Here is a 21,965-nt window from a genome sequence, read left to right as displayed (position 1 = left end):
ACCCTCCATTGATTGAGTCACAGACCCAGAAACCAATGAGAACCCTCAAAAAACCAACCAATGAGAACACTAACCCTAATCCAATAGAAACACAAGATACAACCACAAACCAGTGCACACATGTACCTAACAATAGCAGACTATACAAGGTCCCAGCGACCTCAGACAAGGTTTTCTGGCCAGGGAGTTGGAAGCTGCTCCTCAATTCAGAATCTCCTAGGAGACAGACCGACTCAATCCACACTTTGAACTTATGCAGGTAATGGCCTAATAAACGTTGTCCTCTAACAATACTGTTTGTATCAAACTTTACTCACTCTCCTAGGCAATAAAACAGTCCTCAATCCCTATAAAAGACATCTTAAACAGCTCGCAGCAGATTACTGCTGTCTCAGAGCACCCTCTGTTCACTCTCTGATGTAGATTATCCCTGTTGCTAGGGGGTAAGGGGGAGCGCTCACTTGCTAACACAAAATGGGACCTGGGGGTGGATTGCTCAACATACAGGTTTGAGCACAGAGCCAGGGAGAAATTAGGAGGGGAAACAGAGATTCACAGGGAAGGACCTAACAGCCGTGCCAAAGCTAACAAGAGAAAGATGCCCACTGACTTGGCCCCAGCCCTACTGCCCTCTTGCCACCTTGAACCTCCTCCTGCGAAATCCCATGTGTCCTGCAGCCAGCAACCTCGAAAACCCCGGAGGACCTGCCTGCCTTCAACCACAAAGACTGTGTCTCCTGTGATGGTGCACCTCTGGTGCTACTCTGTTTCCCCATTTGCCCTGAGCTAAAGTCCAGGAGCTTTGCTCCCACAACCAAGTGGCCTGCTCATCAGCAGCCACCAACCAGAGGTCTCCTATCCCTCGTTGGATAACATTGTAAACCTGTTCAGTAGTTTGTGAGAAATTAAAGTTAATAATGTATAGATAATTCATGCTGCGGTAATCCTGCGGTACTGCAGCGGAGTACCGCAGTGCCACAAGGTCAGAACTCGTAGTGTGATTGACTGGCCACAACATAAAGAGAAATGTTTCTGCTGCCATTTTAGGACTTTGGGATTAGGACCCAACATCTTTAAAACAAATAAAAAATAAAGCATAAATGGGGCACGGTAGGGAGTACTTTGACCACCTGGGCGTTGACAGGGATGGGTCTCAGAGTGATCCCCTTAATATCAAAAATTGAAATAATATTTTTTTTTGTCTGCTGTAACACTGTACCACAGTAAAACTGCGACTCTGAGTACGGCCCGCCATGAGGTTGCATGGAGGTTTTGCAGTATTTGGAACAGACAGGTTTGCATACTCACAGACACATACAACCCCCTCCCAATACAGACACCCACATCCCCATAAAGGTACAAAACACTCAGACACCTTCTCATTTGAAAACCCAGACACTTGCACGCATTGACCCACACAGCGATCATCCACACAGAGTCAATACGCATACACACAACACTCCCTACACACTTGCATTCTCACAGACACACACATCTAAGCTCTCGCTGCAATCCATACACACAGGTTGGCCGGCCGCATGGGGTTGCGGCCATTCCCAAGCAGGGGGCCGACTGGATGTAGAACCTGGTCACAGACCAGGCTTTGCAGCCAACCCGATTTGCCCAGGGGCAGTTGAATTGGCAAAGTTGGGTATGGTAGGAAAATCTTACTTTACTGTAAAAAAAAAAAAAAGAAAAAAAAGGTATAGAAATTCACTGAACAAACCAAAGGTTGAAGGGACATTATAGTTAGGTATGAAAACAATATCTAACCTATCTTTACAGACTTCGCTAAAGTGCACTATTGCTACCTATAAACTTCTAAAACAGAAATACACTATATTTCCCTTCACATCCCACAACACAGACTAAGTGTGGTAAAAATAACATGGCTGCCTTTAAATTTGATAAGGTTTTGCCCTAATCATACTGGTTTGTCATTGCTAAGTACTGCGTTATACCACAAAATTGCTGCAGTATACTGCAGCACAATATATCACTACGTTTTTGTACCTTTTACCTGTAAAAATACTGAACCACTTTAGGTACACTGCCAAAAATGAACCTTTCCACCCCATAATCTATAATCCCGACAAATTTAATCTGAAACCTTTCACCCAATATTCCACTACGTCTGTTTAAACTAGAGTCTGGCACGCCACTCTACTCTGTCTGACACACCATGCCACTTCATTCTACAAAATGCCACTTCATTCTGACATACCACCTCACTGTACCACACCCCACTCCACTCTACCACATGACACTCCACTGTATGGCACTCCAGAATAATCTACTTCATTCAATTTCCCTCCACTATACACCACTCTACTGTATGAAACACCACTCCATGACAGTACCATTCACTCTGACACACCGCTCCACTACGCGACTCGCCACTCTACAACATCTCACTTCACTATATGCCCCTCCACTGTAAGACATTGTACCCCACTCTATAACATGTCACTCCACTCTGCTGTATGACACCCTATCCCACTCTATGCCGTTCCTGTCTACAAAATGCCTGTGCACTCTACAACTCACAACCCTACACCACTCTACAATATTCCCCTTCACACTACACTACTCTATTCAATGCCCATCCACTGTAAGACCCTGTACAGCATGCAATCTCATGCCACTATGCTCTACTGTATGACACACCATTACACTTTAAGCCACTCCATGACCCTCCACTGTACACCACTTTACAACACTCGGATGCGGAATGCCACTCCACTCTGACACGTGTCTCCACTCTGACATGCCACTCTAGCACACGCCATTCCACTCTAGCACACGCCACTCTCCTTGCCACTCCATTGTACATCACTCTACTCTGACATCTCATTTCATTCCGTTATTCAACTCTATGCTCCTCAACTCTAAGACACTGTACCACAAGCCTCCATATAGTATGCCACTCCACTCCATGCCATTCCACTCTAAAACATGCCACTTCACTCTGACAGTCCAATCTATGCCACTCCTCTCTATGCCATGCCTCTCTATGCCACTCCACTCTGTCACGCCCCTCCACTCTACAACACGCTACTTCACTCTACCACAACCCACTCCACTCCACTCTACCACAACTATACCGCATGCCATTGCATTACACTCTACTCTACTCTATTCCCCTCCACTATATGCCACTCTGCTCCACGCCACCCACTGCCCTGGCACTGTACGCCACAACACAATATACCAAAGCACTGTACAGCAAAACACTCTACACCACGATACTCGGATACAGCACTCTACCCCACACCACAGTATGCCACTCCACTCTGCTGGACTATATGATATTGTACTTCACTTTAAGGCACTCTGCGTCCTCTCCACTCTATGGCACCCTACAACATGCCACTCCACCCCTACGACACGCCACTCTATGCCATGCCTCTGCACTGTACACCACTCTACAGTAGGACATCCCACTTCACTCTATACCGTTCAACTCTATGCCCCTCAACTCTAAGACACTGTACCACAAACCACTCTATAACATACCACTCCATTCTACGCTATTCTAGAACATACCACTCCACTCTGACTGTGCACTCCACTCTGACACAGCACCCCTCGACAACATGCTACTCCACTTTACCACATGCTACACTACGCCACTCCACTCCGCTCCACTCTGCAACATCCCACTCTATATTCCTCCTCTCTACAACATCCCACTTCACTCTATGCTCCTCCACTCCAAGACACTTTATGACACGCCTCTCTATAACATGTGACCACACTGAACTGCATGACACACCACTACACTATACGCCATTCTATAACACACTATTCCTCTCCACTGTATGCCACACTACTCCACTCTGCAAAACTCTGACACAACACTCCATGCAAAACTCTGACACACCACTCCATTCTACAACACAACATTCCAATCTGATACGCCACTCCACTCTACGGCATGCTACTCCACCACACTCTACAACACTATACTCCACTCTACGCCCCTCCACTGTGCTACACTCTACGACACTCTACCTGTTCCACTGTATGGCCCTCTGCTCTACGCCTTCCCATTCTACACCACTCCACTCTATGCCATGCCACTGTACTCCACAACATTGACGTCCATGGCATTGTACACCACAACACTCTACAACACTCCACTGTATACCACTCCACTCTGTTGGACTACACAACACTGTGCTTTACTTTACAACACTTCGAGGCCCTACACTCTACAACACTGTTCTCTACTCTATGGGACGGAATTCTACAACACTCTGATTAACTGTGTGCCACTCTACTCAATGACACTCTATGCACTTCCTTTCATGCCGCTCCATCCCACATTGCTATAGTCTACTGTAGGACACAGCACTCCACTCTATTACACTCTACGCCAGTACTCTACTCTATGCCACTCCACGACATCCTATGCTACTCCACTCTACCACACGCCACTGTATGACACTACACTCTGACACTAAACTCTGACACTCTCCCCTACTCTACAATACTCCCTTCAAAGACACTCCGCTCTACAACACTCTACTCCACTCCAGTCTATGGTGTACCACTCCACTGTACTGTATGACATCCCACTCCTCTCCATGCCACTCCACCTACCACACTCTGTTCTACTGTATGCCCCTATACTCTTCACTATTTTACTTCACAACACTGTATGATACGCCACTTTACTGTATGACACATCACTCCAATTTACGACATGCTACTCAACTCTGATACGTTACTCCACTCTTCAAAATGCCACTCCACTGTACGACACTCTGCTCTGATAATCTGCGCTACTCCACTATGACACCCCACTCTACTACATACCACTCCACTCTACGCCACTCCTCTCTATGCCCCCCACTTTAAAACACTCTACAAGACCACACTATATAACATGTCACTCTACTATATGTATACTCTGATACACCACTCCACTCTATGCAACAACACAATACTCCACTCTAAGCTACTCCACTCGTCTGGACTATACAACACTGTACTCCACTCTGTGACACTCTACTGCTCTCTGTGCCACTCTGCTCCACTCTGCAATTCTGTGGTACTCTACGCAACTCGCTCTATGCCACTCTGACACTGTAATACACTCTGCTGTATGGCACAGTACTCCACTCTAGTCTACACCACTACATTCTACACCGCTCTAGGCCACTACACCCTACCGTACTCTACTGCAATGTATGACATGCCACTCCACAACACTATTCTCCACTGTATGCCACTCCGCTCTACTCTACCCCACAACATGTCACTGTACGACATTACACTGTGCAACACTGCACTCTACAATACTCTCCCCCACTCTCCTCTATTACACTCCACAACACTCCTCTCTGTGACACTCCACTCTATGGTATTCGCCTCCACTGTACTGTACGATACACCACTCTACTCTACTGCACCACACTCTGCTCCACTGTATGCCCCTGCAGTACACTCCACTGTCTGAGAGGCCACTCCAGTCTGACAAGCCACTTAACTCTACAAAATGCTGCTGCACTGTACGACTCTCCAATCCACTTTGACTCTCCATGCCACTCTACTGTAACATGCCACTCCCTGTATGACACGCCAAGTCAACACTACACTCTGACATACCACTCCAATCTATGCCCCTTCACTCTAACACACTGAGACCACACTACATAACACGCCAATCCGCTCTACAGTATGACAAGCCCCTCCACGCCACACCAGAGTACTCTGACACATCACTCCTCTCTAGAACACTCCACTCTAGTCCATGACACTGTACACCACAACACTGCGCCACAACACTGTACAGCACTACACTGTACACCACAATGCTCTACATCAATCGATTATATGCCACTTCACTCTACTGGACTATACAACACTGTACTTCACCCTGACACTCTGTGCCCCTTCAGTCTTCAACACTGTACTCAACTCTGTGGCACTGCACTCTACAATGTTCTACTCCACTCTACATTCTACATCACTGTATGCCACCCTGCCTGCAACACTGTACATCACTCCACAACACTCTGCTCTACTGTATGCTACTCCACTGTATGGTACTCCACTATATGTCCTGTAAGAGAGAACTCTTGTCAGATCTATATTTCTTTATATACGGCTTCCTAGAGGCTCTTGAGGCTAAAAATTGAGATAGGGGGTACCTTTTTCCCTTTACTTGGTACTCCACTGTTTGTCACTCCACTGTACGCCACTCAACTCTGAGACACTCCACTTTACAACACTACACTCTACATCCCTGCACCGCATAACCCTCTCCCCATATATATATATATATAAATCTTTTATGTCTGCAGTGATTATTCTCCTTTGATTGTATAACGGATTTTAATGACTATAAAACGCATCAGCGCATGCATGAATTGGTTCAGACATGATATCTATAAAAAATGGGAACTTGATGCATATATCAGCTTGGATACGCTCATAATGCGTATTCACATATCACAGCAGAGAATACCGAGTACTTCACATGCGCTCTGTGCAGATCGCTGAGAAATAATTGCATTTTTTTTTGTGATTAATTTTTCACATCCAGTTTGATTTATATGTGCTATTTAATGCAATTTATGTGACCCCTATGAAAAATAATTTTGGAAGAAACAAATTGTGGTATTTATTGTGATTGTTGTGTAAAGCGAAAATGTTTTCTCACTGTCTATGAACATTGACCCTTATTTCTAAGGGCAATTAGGCACAGGTCCTCAACTTGACAAAGGCTTCGCCGAAATGCGTCGTTCTGTTTGGTTTGTGAGAAAATACATTTCTATTGTGCTCGTCCTGTGGTGTGCCGCTGGGAGTTTTTTCAGAGTTCTTGGAGAAGACTTCCTTGTGGGAAATATATTTAGCGGTGTTGTGACCACTGCAGGCACCGGCGTCGGAAGGAGGGTGAGCGGCTGCTCACAGCAAGTTCTTCAGAGATATATATATATATATATATATATATAGATATAGATATAGATATAGATATATAGATATATATATATATATAGCGAAACTTGTCACTCAGAACACAGGATGTCCGGATACATAGCAACAAAGAGCCGACCCAAAAAGTGCTGGTGAAAGGTGATTTATTCCAATATAGCCAGCGCTGCCGCCATGACGCGTTTCGCCTCCAGGGAGGCTTGATCACATGACAAACTGCGAGAATCAAGCGGGACTTTTAAAGTGACAGTGCATTGGATCGTGTCATAGTAATAGAAAAAATACTACACATAGTATTTTGCTGCATTTGTGCAAATCGAAAGCGAGAGTGCCCAAGTGGGACACCAAAATTTTAACCCGAACAATTTACACATTTAAATAAAATCAAATTTACAGATTTTAAGAAAAAATAGAGCATGTTTAAATTACACAGATTGGCAGGGGAAAGAAACACATACAAATATGTACATGGTAAATAAATTCATCTATGTACAATATTAGGTGTTGAGATCCAATTTGTCCTATTGTGTAAAAATTTAAAAACAATAGCTCAAATATCAAAATATCCAATAGCAGCATAAGGATGACACAATAATTATGTGTGATCTAAATATATATATATATACCCACACACACATATGTATGTTACCTATTGGTGTCACCAGTAAGTACTTAAAGTTAGGACCTAGTTTCCATACACAGAGCGTTTCTTGTTTTGCCAATAACTTTGGCACTGTTTGATGAATCTTTGCAAACTTTTTAAAACTTGTTTCCCACTCTCTTCAGCTGCAGTCTCAAAGGTTTCAGGTACAAACTGGCCCAGCAGGGACCAAGAAAAAGCAAGGGTCCCAAACCGCATTTTTCCCATGCAATTTCCCATATGGATTTTAGACACAACAGAATTACACAAAATTTGTCAGTAAGGTAGCTGTCGGTCCAGAAAGCGACCTTTTTGTAAATTGGTGTAAATCAGTTCAGTAGTTTTGGAAATATTAAGGGAAATCCACATTTGTCTATATAGGGACCCTTATCCTCTGAGGATCCTCTGTGTTGAAATGCGATTGGCTGCCAGCATTTCAACCAGCCATCTTGGGACTTTGTTTCAGCCAAGTCCCTAAAAAAATTGTCAGAAAAATAGAAAAGCAGCAGGGTAGGAACACCCTGACCCCTTAACTGTGGTCCCCCTGTGATCCAACAGGGCCAAAAAAAACCTTAAAACAAATTGCTGTTTAAATGCGATGGAACTGCAAATCCGCAGCAAAAATAAAAAAAGAGTGGGCTCCTGTGCTTGTTTGGTAAGAGCCTTAGGGTGGGCTGGGTCCCAGTGGGCATTTCTATTTTTAAAAAATTAGAGGATGCACGCCACCCCCCCCCCCCCCTCCTAGGGCTTAATATTGCCGCAATGACCACCACCTCCCTGGGGTAAATTCCTTTAAAAAGAAGAGGGAGTGGGGTCCGTGCGGCCCTCATCCTGGGCCATACACAGCCCCGGGGAACACCACCTCCCCGGGGCTGGTCCATGCAAATGAAAGGAGGAGGCTTGCATGCCCCCCCACTCCTGGAGCCATGCGTGGCCCTGGGCCGGCACCCTCCAGTGGCGTCTCCTGCTATGCCACATAGCTGTTGCCTTCGCATGATGGGAGCTTTGGCAACTCCCGCCAAGGTAAAGCAAAATACTCCGGTTCCAGCGAGTAGGAGCTGTCAAAGTGTGCAAGCCAGCTGGAAGCGGAGGTTGTATATCTTTCCCTGCCCCCAGACATGCAGGCAGGCACAGAGATGAAACAGATAGCTCCTGCATGGAGGGGTATCCCTTTCCAGCAGCTCCCTTCATGCAGCAGTAATACCTGCTCCCGCAGGTGGCAGGGAGTCAGCTGGGACCACGGGGGCATTGAGGCACACCCTACGGCCTGGGGAAAAGAGAAAAAAGAGGCAAAGTAAAGACCTAAAACGAGCTGAAAGAGGCAGAATAAAGTTCAGAAATGAGCAGAAAGAGGCAACATAAAGGTGAGAAACGAGCAGAAAGAAGTGAGATAAAGGTGAGAAACTAGCAGAAAGACACCCTCAGCAGTCAAGGGGACTTCTTCTTCCAACCAAAGAACACAGAGACATACACATCAGGGCTAGTACCTAAAGTTAGGAAAATAGGAGGAAGATTCACTTGCAAAACAGAATACGTTGTTAATGTACTTCAATGCCCATGTGGACTTCGGTACGTGGGCAGTACATCTCGGAAGTCCATAAGCTTGTTTTACAACATTTGTGTACCATCAAACATGGTGACAAAAGCTACCCAGTGGCTCGCCACTTTGATGAACATCACAATAGAGATACAAAAGGCCTACATATTTTTGTAGTGGATGCAGTAATACCAAGCACCAGGGGAGGAAACGGAGAAAAAAGCCTAAGGCAGTTAGAATCCAGATATATAATAGAGCTCGATACGATGTGCCCAAGTGGCCTTAATATTGGAGAAGACATGCACAACCATCTTTGACACACATGTGTAACAGATGCAATTTTCCCGTTCTCACAGCAGAATAAATAACATTCCTCCCCCTCGTTTTTTCAAATTTCTATTTATTTAAAAAATCAAAAATATTTTTAATAACATCAATAATTTATATTCATTGTCACGAAACATGGATTTAAAGCACTCCCTTTCTGTATATGACTGGATAAATGGCATGCTAGAATAGTTTTCCTTGAGGATCAAAGCCCACTTGGGCATGAAACGAGGTTCAACAGTTATTTGGGTAAGCCCACATGGGCAAAAACACAGCAAAGCATCATAGTAAATGTAACGGGTATCCACTATGGTGAAATTCATGTTTACATCCGTAGATAATGGTGTACCATAGAAACACATGTTATGAACGGAATTACCCATACTAATGAGCAGCAATATTGTAATAGTATAATGGGGTAAATTACTGAATCTTACCCAAGGAGCGATGTTAATGTATATGAAAAATGTAATGTGTACAATAACAAACTGCATAGAATTAGGATTGCATGCAAGAAACTACCAGTCTGTCGTCAGTATTGTTTGCACTAGAGTATTACACGTGATATTGAAAATAGCTAAAAGACTGCTGAAAATTCCGCCTCGTCATTGGTTAGCAAGGCTGGGATCAGCCGAAAGGCGTTCAATGGCGGTTTGACAATAAATAATTCAAAGCACCCAAACACAGCTTTGTCATCCATGTTTCAAGGGGCCGAAGCAATTTATTTCGGACCAACTTCTGCGAGGTCCGCCAGACGACGCGCCCTTCGTTTTGGTGAAACAGCGGCATACGCAAGAGAGTATACGGAAGGAGATATATATATCAATCAATGAAACACCAGTCCCGCCTTTCCATAAAGAACGGGTCTGACACATGCTTGGGACCTCTTCAGGCGAATGTATTTACCACCATCTGGAAGAAAAACACCTGGCAGACTCGTTTTGGCGAATGCCTTAATCATTGCCAGCTTTGTGTTTAGTCTTTGTGGTTTGCACGGGGCATTAACCTACTGCTAGTTGTGTTCCCATTGGAGCGTGAATATTCCAATCAGAGGCGCGGTGTTTTCACCTCTGTGTGCAGCATGTGCTAAGGTTGCTGGTAGATGTAGTCCCCACAGTGCATTGCAGTCCGAGAAGTTCACACAAACAGGGCATGTAGGCAGTCCCTCGTCGGGAGCTCAGGTTCAGTGACCAGTTTGTGCATTCAGTAATGCCCTGACAATGTCAGCTTGCGAGTCCACCCACTCTCTGTTGCGTAAACATATGGCGGCAATCGTCTCCCGAAGGTGTCCCAATCAGCAGGAATCAGCTGCTCTCTCCCCGATACCATGAACACTGTCTTGGGCGGGAGGGCGCCGCTGTGTGCATTCAGCGTGTCACACCAGAAAAGATGTCGGTCATCAGCGGAGCTCCAGATTGAGAGGCGCATCGGAATGCAGCGCCGACTGCTGCAATAACATCAAACACCAGTCCCGCCTTTCCATAAAGTTACGTATCCCCTAAACAAACTGACATGACTTGGCTGTCTAAAAAAACCATATGGATTCTATAAATGTGCACATTGCAATGTGTGCCAATTTGCATGCAATAAATTGAAGGAATTTAAATATAACACCAACACAATCTACCAGATTCGCCAGTTCATTTACTGCAATACCAGATGAGTTGTTTCTTGTATAGGTTGTGTATGTGGTCTAATTTATATAGGCAGCACAATTCGACCGTTAAAGGAGAGAATCCAAGAACATATGAGGGCCATTAGAAATAATGATTGTAGTTACCCTCTAGCTGTACATTTCAACAGTGACCATCCTAATAGAACCCTGACAGGTCTGAGCTTCTATGGCATTACTGAAATGAAAACTGATGCCAGAGGTGTAGATAGTGCACTAATATTGAGAAAGGCAGAAGCACAATGGATTATAAGTCTTCGTGCGGTAGAGAGGGGCTTTAATATCGACAAGGAGCTTTTTGTCTTCCTAAAGGATTAGATGGCTTTGACCGTTAAGATATCAACTCTTGAACTGAGATATCAGAAATAATTAAAAAAAAATGTTTTGCCATTAGTAGTAATCAACAAATCTGCTGCCTTACCTGAGAGAATTTTGGAAATGCTGATTATGTGTATGTTTGGAATTTTCAAACTATGTTGACTTGGTATCTTGCTGCCATGTATACCTGTACTTACATGATATGCACTGCTCTTTGAATTCTGCTGTGTAAACTGGGAATATAATACCACTCAATATAAGTGTAGCATGTAATATAGCCAATAATATGTTACAATGTCAATGTAAAATTGTAAGATATCGTAATCTATACAAAACAATGGTTTGATTACAATGTTTCATGAAACTTGGTTGAAAAATACCTGTTCTTTCTTCCTTCGATTTATTGAGCACATACTAACATCAATAGGGTTAAAAAAACTTGATAGACTTGCCTCTAACATTGCTCTAGTGTCGGCAACTAAAACCCTAACATGCGAAACCCACATATTTAGGATTGGTATAAAACACGATATGTAATTCTTTAATAAGTTTTTAGATAATTGGATATGTTGTCTTACATGTACTTACTAATTTATTGATATTACATAGGGATAAAGTATCGCAATGGGACACACAGACAACACAATTTGTTGAACTAACATCATATACTAATGGCTGCTGTGGTCATATTGAAATAGAGAGCACCCTGGCAACAATAGTCCGTTTTCTGTTACAATGAATAAAAATTGAAGGAGTAAGCCTTGTGATATGACGTTGTACATGACAACTGACGATAACGCTTCAAAAAGAGTGCCGGTAACTGGGGTCGTGTTTGTCTAATACATTCGGAACGACCACGGCGTGAGGGTGACATGATCACTACAGGTCAGTTTATACTGCTGTTATTCAGGATTACTTAAGTGCTATTTTTGCTTTTTAATACACTGCCAAAGAAAATATCGTCTTGGCTTTTGCTAAGAAAATAGATGAAACACTTTTTTGGATTTTTTTGTGACTAGTATGTATATACGCTTTGATAACACGAATATCTGATCGTAACATAGTAACGATCCAGTCGATAATTTATAGCAGTACAGTACCGGTTAATAGGTTTGTGACTTACTTATTTGTAGCTTGGGGATCTTTTTTAAATAACTAGATAGTGACTGTTTTAAGGCTTCTACTTTTAGGGGACGTGACTCTTTTCTGTCTTTAATACAATATGGGCTTGGGTCCAGTAGTTGTTTCTGCAGGCTAGCGTCCTTACTCAGGAATGTTACCAAATAGGTATATAGAATAGGGATATCATAATTACATTGAGTAGTGGGTTAATATATCACACAATTTATTGGTAATATTGTTTTCTAATACTTATTTCTTCTTACACTTTTTAGGGGCATATTATAGCCCTAGACGCTTCATCCATTAATACTGTAAGTTTTTCTGACTTAGGATTGTTGTATTATCAGACATGCTATTTTAAAGGCGAATCTCTGGGCTTGCCTATATTTATATTTTGTTAGTTCTCTGACAAAAACCGATGTGGTAAATAATTTTGTCCAGAACAATTTTCAGGTATTGCGAATTACTTTGTTGCAGATATTATAGAAATAGTAATGGGCAGTTGTTAATGCGTCTAATGGTTGGAATATATTACATAATTCTCAATACGCAGTTTTTTTAGAAAAACTGACTTAAACGTAATGTAAGAAATTAAAGAAGACTATTCACACCAACAAGTGTGATTGCATAAACCGTGAAACCTAAGTGGCCACTTTACTAAATCTTGTAGACAAACTGACCTTTTGGTTTTTTGAATTTACAGGTAACTCACTAGTGGATTCAATTGAAAAATATGGGACGTGATTTTTGTTCCGATAAAGAACTTTAATGCTTTTAGGTATACTCATCATTTTAAATCCACTAATTTATATGATTAAATAATTTTCCATTGTTAAACTAGAACTTGCTTAGAATATTCTCTTCTTTTTTCCTTTTTTTATTGACAATCTATCAGGGACAGACGACTCCCAACTACAAGACTTGGCCATTCCTATACAACTTTTCGCTTTTATCCTGACTAGTTATTGAAGGTATTTATTTGGACGGGGCCTATACAGTACTTGGTGGGCTATACTTAGTAACTATTTATTTGATGGAATACTTATATCTTGGGTCATGAGCACTGCATGTTTTGTGCATCTTTCACTATGGGTGACTTTTGGTCTATTCTTACTATCTTTTTCTTAACACCATCGCTGCTAGGGAGATTTTCCTCATGTGCTGATTTTACATTTTTCCCATTGTTCATGACGAGCTCAGCTCGTCATGAGCACACGACCAGTGTACTGCATGACGAGCTGAGCTCGTCATGAGCAGCGAAGGGGTTAAATAAGCAAGTCCTCACATTGTACCAATACAGTAGATTTTTTTTATCTCTTTGTTGTTTTATATGAATAAGTATTTGCTTTTCCTGTTTCCTTTGATGTTCTATATTGTATGGTTATAAACAATGTTTTTTTTCTCATGGCATTATTTGCAGCCTTGAAAAAGTTTCTATGAAACGAAACACGTGTCGGCTGCCGGTTCAACACTTGAAAGCATGATTATTGTATCAAGCTTTCTATTCTTGGATTACAATGTTACTGCTTTTAAACTTGTGATTCAAAACTCTGTTTTATACTCATATTAAATTTATGTGGCAAGAAAAAATATTATGTCCTGCTGGTACTTCAAATTGACTTGCATGGAAAAATTGTATGAATCAACACAAAATTGAATAGAGTGCCGAGGTTTATATACTTGTTCACCCTTTTCACTGGGTCCATTTGGGCCATAATGATTAGACACCTTAGTTAGTGGGGTGTAGATCTTTTTTACCTTGAAGGGAACCAAGATTTAGATGTTTATATATGATGCACAAAGAGAGTGATGGAATACCAATTAGAGCACCACTAGCATTTGTAAATATTGTACCATGAACACTGTCTAGGGCGGGGGGGTGGGGGGGGTGCCGCTGTGTGCATTTAGCACATCGCACCAGGAAAGATGTTGGCCATCAGCGGAGCTCCAGATCGAGAGGCGCATCGGAATGCAGCGCCGACTGCTGCAGTAACATCAAACACCAGTCCCGCCTTTTCCTAAAGAACGGGTCCGACACAAGTTTGGAACCTCTTCAGGGGAATTTATTTACCACCATCCAGAAGAAAAACACCTGGCAGGCGCGTTTCGATAAATGCCTTAATCATTGTCAGCTTTGTGTTTAGTCTTTGTGGTTTGCACGGGGCATTAACATACTACTAGTTGTGTTCTCAGTGGAGCGTGAATATTCAAATCAGAGGCGCAGACAGGGCATGTAGGCAGTCCCACGTTGCAAGCTCAGGTTCACTGACCGGTTCGTGCATTCAGTAATGCCCTGACAATGTCAGCTTGCAAGTCCGCCCACTCTCTGTTGCGTGTACATATGGTGGCGATCGTCTCCCGAAGGTGTCCCAATCAGCAGGAATCTGCTGCTCTCTCCCCGATACCAAAAACACTCTCTTGGGCGGGGGTGGGGGACGCTGCTGTGTGCATTCAGCACGTCACACCAGGAAAGATGTTGGCCATCAGCGGAGCTCCAGATTGAGAGGCGCATCGGAATGCAGCGCCGACTGCTGCAATAACATCAAACTCCAGTCCCGCCTTTCCATAAAGAACGGGTCCGATACATGCTTGGAACTTCTTCAGGGGAATTTATTTACCACCATCCGGAAGAAAAATTCCTGGCAGACGCGTTTTGGCGAATGCCTTAATCATTGCCAGCTTTGTGTTTTGTCTTTGTGGTTTGCACAGGGCATTAACGTACTGCTAGTTGTGTTCCAATTGGAGCTTGAATATTCCAATCCGTGTGCAGCATGTGCTAAGGTTGCTGGTAGATGTAGTCCCCACAGTGCATTGCAGTCCGAGAAGTTCACAAAAATGGGGCATGTAGGCAGTCCCACGTCGCGAGTTCCAGTTCAGTGACCAGTTTGTGCATTCAGTAATGCCCTGACAATATCAGTTTGCAACATATATATATTCAAATTCCAACAAAGTGCCCAAGCGTCTGAGGGCGCACTCAAAGCAAATCAACCATCCGGTTTTCCCAAAAGAAGAAACTTGCGTGCTTGTTCCTTGGTTACAATTCATTTAAACCTTACGCGTTTCGAGGCTTCTGCCTCTTTCTCAAAGGTTACTGTTCAATGACTCTCTCGCAGGTAGTCCCATTCGCCTGTACAGCTGAATGCTATTATATTTTCCTGCCCTTAGTGGGCCATGTTAAGTACGTGTGATTGCCTTGACGCATGCTGGGTCTTGTAGTCCCTTTAGGAACAACAAATCCACCTTTAGTAGGTGCTTGTTTCCAGTCCAGGGAGGACCTGGCCTTGCAGTTCGGGCTGGACTGTTTCCATTAGGCGCAGGGTCAAGCTTGATTTGCATATAGCTCGGTCCAAACTGGAATGGCATGGTGAGCAAAAAGGCCCATATCTCTGTACTTGGGTGAATGCATGACATTGTTACGCATTCTGTCCATCAATTGTTCTTTTTGCATTTGTCACCCGGAGTGGGACGGGTATTCCCAGACGTGGGTCACTTGCTCTCCATGCCACTGGGCTCAAGCTATCCTGGCTGATGAGGGCTGAAAGCCCGAAACCGGTCCTAGGATGCTTGTTTCCAGGACCTGGCCTGGCAGTTCGGGCTGGACTGTTCCCATTGGGCGCAGGGTCAAGCCTGATTGGCATATGGCTGGGTCCAAACTGGAATGGCATGGTGAGCAAAAAAAGTATGGATTTATGCCCAGACCTCTGTACTGGGGTGAATGACGTTGTTCTGCATTCTGTCCATCAATTGTTCTTTTTTGCATTTGTCACCCCGAGTGGGATTGGGTATGCCCAGACATGGGTCCCTTGCTCTCCATGCCACTGGACTCAAGCTATCCTGGCTGATGAGGGCTAAAAGCCCAATGCTTGTTTCCAGTCCAGGAAGGACCTGGCCTGGCAGTTCGGGCTGGACTGTTCCCATTGGGCTCAGGGTCAAGCCTGATTTGCATATGGCTGGGTCCAAACTGGAATGGCATGGTGAGCAAACAAACTATGGATTTAGGCCCAGATCTCTGTACTGGGGTGAATGTATGACATTGTTCTGCATTCTGTCCATCAGTTGTTCTTTTTGCATATGTTATGTATGAATGCAATATATAATTGAACATATATCCCACTTATTGTCGCAATAATGCAAAGGTACAGAAAACAAGCCTACGTTGGCAAAGAGTCCAATAAAGGCAAACATCATAATTGCCTCATACTCAGGTCTCTGTGGGTGACATGCTTTCTATGGCAGTGCAGCAAGGATACCAATTAATAGAGCTAATCACACACATATATTCAATTGCACATAAATACAGCCTAAGTAGGCAGACTCCCAATTGGAGTGGGGGGCAGAATGGCTGTGCAGGTGTCAGGCCCTAGTGAGCAGAGCGCCCTGTGCAACTGGGCATTTATTCAGTACAACTTGCTTGAACCATCATCACATTGTCTGAGATTACTACTGCTGGTAAGGGAAATTGTACAGAAGATGGGAGCTTCAGAGAGCTATCTAGCTGGTTTCCTTCCCAGTACTTAATTTCCTACTGCCCACTAGGGATGTACTATTCTCCACAGTAATGTTCTGCAAAACTTTCTTATCCTTTTCATGTAGCGGCATTTTCAGACCATGAAACAGAGATCCAGCATTTTGCACTTAACACCCCTTCTGCACGCACACACACACGTGCAAAATGGAATAATTATTGGGAAAGAAACCAGCTACATAGCTCACTGGAGCTCCAATCTTCTTTATCTTGCCATGCTTTATGTCACTCACAATCTAGAGAGAAACTGAATCAATGGTGTCAGACATTATTGCAGTATGGACAAAGGCTTTTGCTTGGCTTTCAGAATATACAGTATCATATCTGTATTGATTGATTAATTTCAGAATTATAATCCCTTTCAGAAAAAACTTTATTGGAAACCTGCAAGGACTCTCACAGGACGAGACTGATGACAGGAATATAATTTTGTCAATTCAAGGTCAGTGTATGTGCATCATTCATTGCTAGCTTAAACCTTCATGGTGCTTGTTTATGAGTGGTAAACATTTTTCTTTCATGGTCATAGGTTTTGACTGATTCCTTACTTTATCATCAATAACTTTCTTTATGTTCTTGGTCGCCGTTTTCCTTCCACTGTTATAAAAATATGTGCATTGTTGTGAGAATGGAAGCATTATCTTCATTTACATTTTCTCCACCACTGTCCGATTTCCTTAGCTTCGTGTCCTTCTATGTAAATTGAAAGCTCTCAATTTCATCTAGATCCCACTTTGTGAAATCGTAACCTAAATGCAGTACTTTTTGAAGGATACTCATTTTTTTTTACTGTTTTGAACTTTTTCATATTTTTTCTGTGATATTTTTCTCATAATGTTTTTCTGTACGGTTTGTTTATAGAACACCCGTTGATTCTTTGTAGCAAGTTACATGCATGTTATTGAGAGTAGGGAAGACCGGTGGCTAGCTTCATTTACAGCTTGCTTGAGGTATGCTGGTGTAATTTGGGTATTTCCTAAAACTATTGACCCGTTGGTCTTGCCCAACAGCCAGACAAGTTTAACCCATGTCTTTTGAGGTACCATGGCTGACCTTTTGATGTTGAGAAAGTGCATGTTGAAAATTGACTAAAGCTGTACAGACTCATAAATGTGCACGAATGTAGGAGGAGGCATTTAAGGAAAGTGTCATTGAATTTCAAAATATATGTTTTTCTTTGTGCATTGAATTGGTAATTCATACATAGAAGAAGCTATTGGGACCGAGTGAAACATATTTAAGAGGAGCAAATATTGTTGTGCAGCAATACTGCTTTTTTTGTCATGGGTACTCAAGCCCCGTTTGTGTGGTGCAATGCACTGTTATATGAATGTTCCTTTAGTAAAATCCAAATCATTCATGGAAATTAGAAAACTGAGATCTAACATATCACTCCATTCCATTGGAGATTCCCTCTAGTCACTTTCAACTTCATTAAGGGCCTTGATGGTTCATGGAATGGGTAATCCATATTATTTACTTGTGCCTGAAGAATGTACATGTGATGTATAGAGCCATCATGTGCTACAATAACACTTTAGTTTATGAAAGCAAATAATTTCTCAGATTCGCTCAGTGTTGCCCAGCTTATTTGCATGCTTTTGAGATCCTTTTGCACATTTTGTTTTAAAAGAGCTTTTATCTAAAATAAATCCTCAAGCTGCAATGTCCCTGGTGCCTTTTTCAGCTTATGTACCTCTTGTAGACCCCATATTACACCTGACCCTTTCCTTGTTATTCCAGAATGTTTTGCTCAGCTGTTACTATAGCTGTCTGATTCAGAGCCAGTTTCGGAGCCAAATGTTGAGTCAATAGAAGGGGCTAAGAGAATTACACATCAGGTTTAGTCTTCTCATGGGAAGTAGCAGAGGGCCATACTGCTTCTTGTGTGTCTGTCCAAACCTTTGCCCTGCTATATCATAAGAAACCAGACTTAAAACCAGAGTCTGAGGAAAGGACAGATGAAAACAAAACCTGTATGAAAGATGAAGATATGGAAATTGTTTTTGTTGGAAGTTACCAACTTTTCCATGGTATTCCCCAGATTTATGCCTTATCTAGCTGAACCCATTTTTGTTGGGCATAGGACTCTACACACTTTACTCCTGCTAAAGAGTGGTAAAGTGTGGGTGCGCTCTCTTTTAAACATAATAAAATTGTCATATCTGTGATTGCCACATTTAATTTACTTGTAGGTCCCTAGTATATGGTACAACACGTAGCCAGGGCCTATAAATTAAATGCTATTAGTGTATTGTAGCACTTGTTTTGCCACCCACTAAAGAAGCACTATAACCATGTCCACAGATCTGCCATTGCAGCCTGGATGCAAAAACTACAAATGATGGATGGAGTGCTGAACAAATCAAACATTCACCCCCAGTCACATATCTAGGTTTAATCCATTTTATTTTGCGTTGCACGTCACTCCAATTTGGACCCAGCCATATGCAAATCAGTCTTGATCCTGCTCCCCATGGGACCAGTCCAGTCCGAACTGTCAGGCCAGGTCCTCCATAGACTTGAAAGAAGCATCCTGGGACCAGTTTCGGGGTATCACCTCTCATCAGCCAGGTTAGCTTGAATCCAGTGGCACAGTGAGCAAGGGACCCACGCCTGGGCATACCTCGTCCACTTAGGGCAACAAATGCAAAAAGAACAAATTATGGACGGAATGCTGATCCAATCAAATATTCACCCCCAGAAGCCTGGGTGGTGAGTTATAAACTACCATTTCGCCATGGCAAATTATACATTTTGAGCTTCCTTTTTAATACTGACAAGCGGCCACAGTGCAGTGTGCATGGTATTCAAAAAGTAGGACATGTATAACTAAAGCTTTACATGTCCTCATAGTGAAATGCCTCTGAAGTAATTTTTCACTGTAGCAAGGCTGGCTCTCCCAAAGGAAACACTGGACTTCATCATGGCACCTTATAATACATAATTTCGGTTTCGGAACAGCTAGAAAAAGGATTAAAGTACTTATTTATTAGTATTTTTAAATTTAACTTAATGGTAAAGTTAGATTTTATATTACTATTTTGAAAAATACCCTTTTAGAATGCTGTCATTTTCTTCCTAAGCCAAATGTGCCTTTCTGCAAGTGTCCAGGGTCACCAGACTGTTAATGGCTCTCCTACAGTGCTATGTCTATTACTCCCAGACTATGGACTTGAGGCTTGGATGTGAAAAGGTGTTTTTCTTTCTTGAGCAGGATAGTCTGGGGTTGTGCCAGCCCCTTCCTGAGCTTCAGAGCCCTTACCCTGTCACTGGCAAACGTAGCTCACAACTCGGCCTGTATCCCTCTGTTGTCTTATTCAGCTTGGCTTCAAACCCAGTTGAGAGAGGGGAGGTTGCATGAGAACTTGTTTTGAAGGACTATAAAGAAGGATTTGCCCATTATCATAGCCAAAGATTCAGGTTGCTCCCTCTACGTTCTCCTCCTCCGCAGCAAATGATGATCCAGCTGACTTCGCGAAGAAGGTATCCAGTTTTGTGAAGTCTTCTTCGGCTACAGACTGCAGCATTGCCCCACTGCAAGAATCCAAGATTCTAAAAAAGTGACTACGTTGTAAAATGTAGAAATATTGACCAGGCAAAGGTATGGAAAGTATCCGGCCAGCAAGGGACCTTTATGGGCTCCTGCTTGAAGCTTTCCCTTCAAACCGTAAAGGCTTCACTGAGACCTTGTCTGGCAGCTATCGGACAATGTTGAGCCCCCTTCGGCCACAGTCTGATGTCTTGCCCCCTCTGAGGATTTTTGACTTCCATCCCAGAGACTAAGTCAGAAGGGAATCTTTTCACCGTAACATACCTGGTATCTGACCCACACTCCATTGATGTCTGCCTTAACTTTTGACTTTGGCCAGGTGTAGCACGCCCAGACCACTGTGATTGACTTATTGCTTTTTGGCGCTACTTTGAATCTTAAACTTAAAAAATTCAAACCTCTTTGTTTTTTATTTCTAGAGTTCACTCTGTTTTTCTAAATTGGTTTGGTATTTTTCTTGTGTTTTTTTGACACTTTATTACTTTTTGAGTACCACATAAATACCTTGCACATTGCATCTACTTTAAGCCTGACAGCTTGTGTGCCAAGCCACCAGAGGGCTAAGCACAGTTTATTTTTTAGAGCTTTGTCATTCACCGCAACGAAGACTGTGATTATTATTTGAGGTGTGTTCTCACCTCCCCTTAACTAATTACTTACAATAGCGTTCAGCAGTGGGATCCTGTACTTGTGTTTGTGCATTGCCACTCAGTGATTTGTGTGAAACCAAAAATCGCTTGATAATCTGACATCAAAATCAATTTTTGATTTTTAAATTCTCCTTTATTTTTGATTTGCCATTTTTTCTTTCCTTAATTTTATTCCTTTTCTAATATTTTGCACCTGTAATTTTTGCAAGAATGGAGATTTATCTCAGCTACTTTGAAAGTGTCACTGTAGCAGAGCTGAAAAGTGTGTAGAGAGTGCCTGAACATAGCAAAATACTCCAGGTAGCTGGAGTAGAAGCTAGCGCTCAAAGCCTGGGAAGAGGTCCACGTTTTGCATGCTACATCACAGGAGCAGGATAATGTGCAAAAGGGGAGGGATGAAGTAGAATAGGATGGAGAGAATATTCTACCAATAGTCTCAGCACCAGAGAAGGGTCCACTGGAGTGGGGTGCCCTGCCAGGAGCAGTGTACTTTCTCAGTCTGAACCCTAAAGAGTTGGAGGACAGGAGAGCTTAAAGAGAGTTGAGGCTGCAACTGGCCACTTTCCCTATGGATGAGAATAAGCTGGCCGAATGAGGTGGGACAGAAAAAAGTGGACCTGAAAGTCAGGAGTGTCATAGACTACTATGGAGATGTTGGCAAAGACACAGATATGCCTAG

General features: G+C 42.9%; 1 protein-coding gene across 2 annotated transcripts in view; it reads left to right on the top strand.

Annotated features, from left to right (window-relative positions):
- The window catches only part of CAPS2 (calcyphosine 2), a 780,299-nt gene that overhangs the window by 544,152 nt on the left and 214,182 nt on the right, over positions 1-21,965 (top strand). For both annotated transcript variants that reach the window (XM_086918127.1, XM_086918122.1), the window contains exon 15: positions 17,449-17,525. In XM_086918127.1, coding sequence (XP_086774253.1) covers positions 17,449-17,525 — 77 coding nt within the window. The remainder of the gene's footprint in view (positions 1-17,448; positions 17,526-21,965) is intronic.

The sequence above is a fragment of the Lissotriton vulgaris genome, chromosome 1_1, assembly GCF_964263255.1.
Source record: "Lissotriton vulgaris chromosome 1_1, aLisVul1.2, whole genome shotgun sequence".
NCBI lineage: Eukaryota > Metazoa > Chordata > Amphibia > Caudata > Salamandridae > Lissotriton > Lissotriton vulgaris.
The sequence above is the reverse complement of the archived record's forward strand: the minus strand, read 5'-3'. Positions and strand labels throughout refer to the sequence as shown.